General features: G+C 41.3%; 1 protein-coding gene across 5 annotated transcripts in view; it reads left to right on the forward strand.

Annotated features, from left to right (window-relative positions):
- Positions 1 to 4,761, forward strand: part of NCR3LG1 (natural killer cell cytotoxicity receptor 3 ligand 1) — a 45,127-nt gene extending 40,366 nt beyond the window's left edge. For 3 of the 5 annotated variants that reach the window (XM_072619628.1, XM_072619627.1, XM_072619626.1), the window contains one exon: positions 4,065 to 4,761. Coding sequence is in view for 1 of the 5 variants with exons in the window: in XM_072619627.1 (XP_072475728.1) it covers positions 4,065 to 4,141 (77 nt within the window). In the remaining 4 variants the exon portion in view is untranslated. Of the gene's footprint in view, positions 1 to 171; positions 366 to 4,064 lie in introns of all 5 variants that reach the window. The other 2 variants (XR_011969366.1, XR_011969367.1) reach the window with 2 other exon arrangements.
- Positions 4,762 to 7,636: the final 2,875 nt, after the last annotated feature.

A 7,636-nucleotide genomic window follows, 5' to 3' on the forward strand; every position in this document is an offset into this window, starting at 1 on the left:
AGCACTTAGGATGGCGGTAAAGTGAATACTTTGTCAGGACTTTAAAAAGAGGCAGTGCAGAGAGGGGGCAGAGCCAAGATGGTGGAGTAGAAAGACGCACATACACATAGCTCTGAACCCACAACCCATAGAACATCTGTATAAAGTAACTCATGGTGAATTCTGGAGCAGCAGAGGCCACAGAACAGTGGAGCGAAGGAGATTTCTGTTCCAGAGGGACCTGCAAACCTCTCGCAAAAGGTCCGTCATGCTGTGGACGCGGAGCCGAGCACAGCCCTGCCGCGGCCGTGGCACTGAGAGGAGCAGATCTGAGCGGGCCTCAGGGACAGGATGTCCAGCAGCCACACGGGTCCCTCCATCCACAGGTGACAGGGGTTGGTGAGAAGGTCTCTTTGGTGGGTTGAGAGGGGAGTGGGGTGCCCCCATAACTCAGGCCCCCTCAGGAGGCAACAGCGGAGGTGGGAGCAGACCGGGGCTCCCCAAACAGGCAGGAGCCTGGATCAATTGTTGAAGGTCTCTGCATAAACCCTCTGAGGGAGCTGAGCCCGTGAGGTGGCCCTGCCCCCACCCAGGCAGCTGAACTTGATATCACACTGAATAGCAGCCCTGCCCCCACCCAAAGCCCTGAGGCTGGGAAGCAGCATTTGAGTCTCAGACCCCAAGCACTGGCTGGGAGGATCTGGAGGCGAGGTGGGTGTGAGGAGAATATTCAGAGGTCAAGTCACTGGCTGGGAAAATGCCCAGAAAACAGAAAAAAACAAGACTATAGAGGGTTACTTTCTTGGTGAACAGATGTCTCCTCCCCTCCTTTCTGATGAGGAAGAGCTGTGCTCACCATCAGGGAAAGACACGGAAGTTGGGCTTCTGCATCCCAGCCCACTCAATGGGATCAGACCGTGGAAAAGCTCAAAAAAGGCTCAGAAAATTTTGAAAATTGTGTTAGAGGACTGGAGGAAAAACTGGAAAGAGTAACCAAAGACATGCAAGGAAAGTATGAACAGCAGATCAGCACCCTGCTAAAGGAGACCCAAAAAAATGCTGAAGAAAATAACACCCTGAAAAATAGGCTAACTCAATTGGCAAAGGAGGTTCAAGAAGCCAATGAGGAGAAGAATGCTTTCAAAAGCAGAATTAGCCAAATGGAAAAGGAGATTCAAAAGCTCACTGAAGAAAATAGTTCTTTCAAAATTAGAATGGAACAGATGGAGGCTAATGACTTTATGAGAAACCAAGAAATCACAAAACAAAACCAAAAGAATGAAAAAATGGAAGATAATGGGAAATATCTTATTGGAAAAACAACTGACCTGGAAAATAGATCCAGGAGAGACAATTTAAAAATTATGGGACTACCTGAAAGCCATGATCAAAAAAAGAGCCTAGACATCATCTTCCATGAAATTATCAAGGAAAACTGCCCTGAGATTCTAGAACCAGAAGGCAAAATAAATATTCAAGGAATCCACAGAACACTGCCTGAAAGAGATCCAAAAAGAGAAACTCCTAGGCATATTCTTGCCAAATTCCAGAGTTCCCAGGTCAAGGAGAAAATATTGCAAGCAGCTAGAAAGAAACAATTCAAGTATTGTGGAAATACAATTCAGATAACACAAGACCTAGCAGCTTCTACATTAAGGGATAGAAGGGCATGGAATAGGATATTCCAGAAGTCAAAGGAACTAGGACTGAAGCCAAGAATCACCTACCCAGCAAAACTGAGTGTACTACTTCAGGGGAAAAACTGGTCTTTCAATGAAATAGAGGACTTTCAAGCATTCTTGATGAAAAGACCAGAGCTGTAAAGAAAATTTGACTTTCTAACACAAGAATGAAGAGAAGCATGAAAAGGTGAACAGCAAAGAGAAGCCATAAGGGACTTATTAAAGTTGAACTGTTTACATTCCTACATGGAAAGACAATATTAGTAACTCCTGAAACTATTCAGTATCTGGGTACTGGGTGGGATTACACACACACACATGCACACGCACACACACATAGAGACAGAATGCACAGAGTGAATTGAAGAGGATGGGATCATATCTTTAAAAAATGAAATCAAGCAGTGAGAGAGAAATATATGGGAGGAGAAAGGGAGAAATGGAATGGGGCAAATTATCTCTCATAAAAGAGGCAAGCAAAAGACTTTTTTAGTCTGGGGAAAAAGAGGGGAGGTGAGAGAAAAACATGAAGTTTACTCTCATCACGTTCCACTAAAGGAAGGAATAAAATGCACACTCATTTTGGTATGAAAACCCATCTTACAATACAGGAAAGTGGGGGATAAGGGGATAAACAGGGTGGGGGGGACGATGGAAGGGAGGGCATGGGAAGGAGGGAGCAATATGAGGTTGACACTCATGGGGAGGGACAGGATCAAAAGAGAATAGAAGTAATGGGGGACAGGATAGGATGGAGGGGGAAGGGGTGGGGAGGGAGGGAGGTTAAGAAGTTGGAACTCCAAGTTTTAGGAACAACTGTCGAGTAATGTTCTTGCCACTAGGAAATAAGAAATACAGGTAAAGGGGTATAGAAAGTTATCTGGCCCTACAGGACAAAAGAGAAGTTGGAGACAAGGGCAGAGGGGGATGATAGAAGAGAGAACAGATTGGTCATAGGGGCAATTAGAATGCTTGGTGTTTTGGGGTGGGGGGAGGGGACAAATGGGGAGAAAATTTGTAACCCAAAATTTTGTGAAAATGAATGTTAAAAGTTAAATAAATAAATTAAAAATATATACATGAATAAGTTACTCTTTCTGCAGTTTTAAAATGAGCAGGTCGGACCAGTTCTAGGTTTATTCCCTTCTCTTCATCCCTCCCTCCCCACCCATTCTCTTTGGGAAGGCAAGCAACTCAATATAGGCCGTATCTGTGTAGTTTTGCAAATGACTTCCATAATAGTCATGTTGTGTAAGACTAACTATATTTCCCTCCATCCTATCCTGCCCCCCATTGCTTCTATTCTCTCTTTTGATCCTGTCCCTCCCCAAGAGTGTTGACTTCAGATTGCTCCCTCCTCCCATTTGATCATACAGTGGGAGCCCTGTCTTTTGAATCTTTGTACTATGCTTGTATTTTCTTCATGTTTAGGGTGTTAACCTTTTCCCTGAACTAGGGAATGTAATTAAAGTAGATTAAAGTAGATTGGTCACCCCTTTAAAGTTGCCTTGCCTTTAAGAAAAGCAGATCAAAGAACCTGTGCTAGCAGCCATCCTGAGTATGCTGGGGCACTTGCTGTTACTTCCCCCTATCCATCTCCCATTGTAGTGAGTTTAGGGAAGGAATGCTAATTTGATGTTAGCCTGGGCCAAACTTGCTTAGGTGGGATATTCTCTATCCCCAGTCAACCAGAAGTTACAATCCAAGACAAAAAAGAAATACTTTTTGTAATAGTGCTGTTTTGCAGTATAAGGAAGGGGATTTCTCCTCTTGTTTCTTAAGCAAATCTGAGTTTGCAGGTTAGGACCCAGGAGAGGCTGAACCAAGGGGAAGACTTTCTTGGTCTCTGAATTTGATTGCTGCCTTATTCCAGCTCATTGAGGTCCCTTGACTCTTCTTTAGCCTGAGTTTAACTTCCATTGGCCAGTCAAACCCAGTCTGTACCAGGCTTCAGTGAAATCTCTTGATGACAGAAGCTTCTGAGTGAAAAAATGGATAAAATAAAGCCAGTTCTCCCCAAGATGTTTTCTTAGTTACATGGTTATAAGATCATAGAATTTAAAGATGGAAGAAACTTTAGAGAACATCTACTACAATCTGCTTATTTTAGAGAGGAGGAGTCCAATAGATGGGACATAATTTCCCCAAGGTCACACAGGTACTAAGCAGCAGGGCTAGAATTCCAACCCATGACTTTTCGCTTTAGATCTGGTGCTCTCAAAAAAAGAGGATTTTTTTTTTCAGATTTCTCCAGCCATAAAACCTCTTTGCCTGAATCATCCTGATACTTAATGGAAATTTGTGCAGCTTTTTTTGGGGTGGTGGTTTTTGAGTCTGTGAACGCAATTTTGGCAGGTGGAAGTGAGGTTTCAAACTCTTATACTATATTCCCTTCCCTTTTAGCCAAGACATCACTAATATCTGAGTCAGCCATCTTTGAAGTTCCCATACTGAAATTTTCCCCAGGAACCTGGAAATGAAAAGGTACAAAGGTCAAGATGAGGCCGAACTTCATAAGAAATGATAAAATGGATGGTTTCAGAGGAAATAAGGAAGACCTTTATGAACCAACATAAAGTGAAATGAGCAGGATAGCGTAAGCAGCATTACAGGGGAAAGCAAACTTTGGAAGACTTTTAGACTTCTGATCAACACAACTGTAAACCAGCAGACAAGTGAAGATAAAACGTTCTCCTCCTACCACAGAAGTGCTATGCTTAAGAGGCAGAATGAATTTGAATGTGAACAATGGAGCAATATGTTCCATGACACTATGCATATTTTTATGAATATTTTGTTTTATTTTTTTGTCATTTTAAATTATTCTTTGTAATAATAAATTAATTAATTTAAAAATAAGCTAAGGATCCTGGTGCTGGACAACAGAATACAAAAAGACAAGTCTGTAAGCTGTTCTTTGACTCCATCTTCCCGTAGCAAGATATTGTGAGTGTTGCGTATTTATATGACTACATGAATGTATATGTGAAACTTTGCTTGTATGTGCATATGAGGCAATCTCCTGTTTTCATAATCTTGATGCTATCCTTGATTTCTTACTCTTTCTACAGTTACATATTAAAAGAGCTGCTAAATTTTGCCTTTTCTCTCTGGACAATATCAGTGACTTCTGGGATTCTGGGGCTTTCCATTTTTTTTTGTTGTTGTTGTGACAATTCGGTGCTTTAAAAGGATAGGGAAACTGTGGTTTTCCGGAACATAGAAGCTTTCAGGGTACAAAGAAGTGGGGGTTGGGAGGTAGTACAACAAGTCTCTATCCTTGTGTCTAACACAGGCTAATACAGGCCTGAATAACAAACTACAAATCTACATAGTATAAATCCATCAGTTATAATCATCAGTACATGGATATTATTATCAATACACAGTAGATTAGCAGAGTGGAACCAAGATGGAGGAGAAAAGGTAGGGACTCGAATTCTCCTAAATTCTTCTCCAAACAACTTTAAATAACACTTCAGAACAAATTCTGGAAGTCCCCACAAAAGGATGGAATAAAACAATTTTACAGCCTAAGTTAACTCAGAAGGTTGTCAGGGAAGGTCAGTTGCACCAGGATGAGAGTGGAGCACGGTTCAGCACTTTCCCAGCAAATGAGGAGTAGCCATTGGGGGAGAGTGAATTAGCAGAGGCAGTGACTACTTCCAGAGCTCTCAGCCCACAGACACTAAGAGTCAGACAACAGGTCAGGAGATTACAGAGGTCCATTTGCTGGCACCTGGAAAGACTTACATGAACCAGTGCAAAATGAAATAAGCAGAACCAGGAGGACATTGTACATAACAGCAATATTGCATGAAGATCAACTATGAATGACTTAGCTATTACCAACAACATGATGATCCAAGACAACTCTGAAGGATTTATGATGAAAAATGCTATCTGTCTCCTAAGAAAGAACCAATAGAATTGGAATGCATATAGAAGCATACTTTTTAAAATTTATGTATTCTTTTTGAGGGGGGAGGCCCTGTGTTTTCTCTCACAACATGACCGATCTGGGAATATATTTTGTATGACTGCACATATATAACCTATGTAAAATTTCTTGCCTTCTCAAAGAGCAGGTGGAGTGGAAAACATTTGGAACTCAAAATAAAAAAAAATATTAAAATTTCTTTTTACATGTAATTGAGGAAAAGTAATAAATAAATACATAGTGGATTAATTAATCATAACTTTTCCTATGAGATTAAGTATTAAAACTTACTAAATTTAATCCTATTTTACCTAATTTGCTAATACTGATACTTATTAAATGACAATGAAAAGGCAAAATTTAGCAGCTCTTTTAATATGTAAGGGTTAGAAAGAGTAACAAATCAAGAATAGCTACTGATCAAATTAAGTATGGGTATCAAAATTGTTCTTACATTTGGCTCTAGTCTCTAGCATCCCCAAAAGAGGGGGAGAGAGTAGAAAGGTATTCTGTGTAATAGTACAATGTAAATCAGGTATGGGACTGCTATTTCCCTCCCTCTCCATCAGAGGTGTCAGATGTGTTCACATGCAGTTGGCAACACTCCTGAGTACAGTTTGGAATCAGATATATTTTTTCTCTCTCCTTTCCCTTTCTTTTTCCTTTCCCTTATCTTTATTCCTTTTCTTTTCCCCTTTTCTTTTCTCTTTTCCTTTCTCCTTTCCTTTTTCATTTCCTTTTTCTTTTCCCTCTCCTCCTCTACCCTTCCCTTCCCCTTTCCTTTTTTATTTCCTTTTCCTTTCTTTTTTCCCTCCCTTTTGTTTTTTCTTTCTCTTTTTTCCTTTCTTCCTCCACTCCCTCCCTTCTTCCTTTTCTCTTTTGTTCTCTCCCCTCCCCTCCTCTCCCCTCCCCTCCCTCCTCTCTCCTCCCCTCCCCTCCTCCCCTCCCTTCTCTTCCTCCCCTCCCCTCTCCTCTCCTCTCCTTTTCTTTCCCACTACTACCTGAATACCTGGGACAGGTTTGTTGTTAACTGTTTGAAAACACTGAAGTGCTATTGGGCACAAGTTGTGTTTTTGTCCTTGCTACCCAGTGAAGGGAGACTTTTAGAAGAGAAAGGATAATTTGGGAAGCAAACAGCTAGAGGTAGAAAAATGTTTTTTATTTCTGGACTAGGGTTTCTGATGACCAATCACCTCTTGTGTAGGAATAGGATTCACTTAATAAGAGCTCATAAGAATGTATTTGATTTGAGACATATGGTAGAATACAAACTCCATGAGGGCAGGCGTGTTTGGTTTTTGCTGCCTAGCACCTAGCACAGTGACTTGCATGTAGTAGGTAATAAGAAAATGTTTGGAGTTGATTTGAATCTAGAGGACTTTAAAGTGAAAATGAAGGAAACGGGAGAAAAATGTCCAGGTATATTTTCTGAACCAGGTCTGAACAGAGAATTTCAGGTCCTATGTAGGAAGAATATAAGGAAAAAAGTAATAATTCAGAGAAAATAATTTTTAGAAATGTGTGATGATGATGATGATGATGATGATGATGATATTCATGGCCTCAAATAATTATACAAAAATGTCCAGATTTTGGCTAATGAATATGACATCCCTGTTGGCAGCCAGCTGCAAGTTTCCCCCCTTCTCTTCCTCCCCACCCTCTCCCTTCCTCCTGCCTACCCCTCCTCCTGCTCCTCCTCCTTCCTTTTTCCTCCTCCCCTCCCTCTCCCTGCTTCTTTTCTCCCTCCCTTCCTCCTCCTCTTTCTTCTTCACCAGAGGAATAGAAATCTGGGCCTCATAATTTGACTCTCTTAAAAGGCCACAGTGACTAGATATGAAAGGTTATTAATTATGGTGCTGAACATACTGTTCCTTTGTTCCACTACCAGAGAATATGGCGCAGACGGTGTGGTGTACCAAACTGGACTGGGGGTAGTCTGGTCTTCCAATTGGGAAGGAAAGTTTCTTTCTTTCTGTATGTCTCCCTTTACATCTTTCTCTGAGGCAGCTAAGTGACACAATGGATAGAGTTC

The sequence above is a fragment of the Notamacropus eugenii genome, chromosome 6 (assembly GCF_028372415.1).
Source record: "Notamacropus eugenii isolate mMacEug1 chromosome 6, mMacEug1.pri_v2, whole genome shotgun sequence".
Taxonomy (NCBI): Eukaryota; Metazoa; Chordata; class Mammalia; order Diprotodontia; family Macropodidae; genus Notamacropus; species Notamacropus eugenii.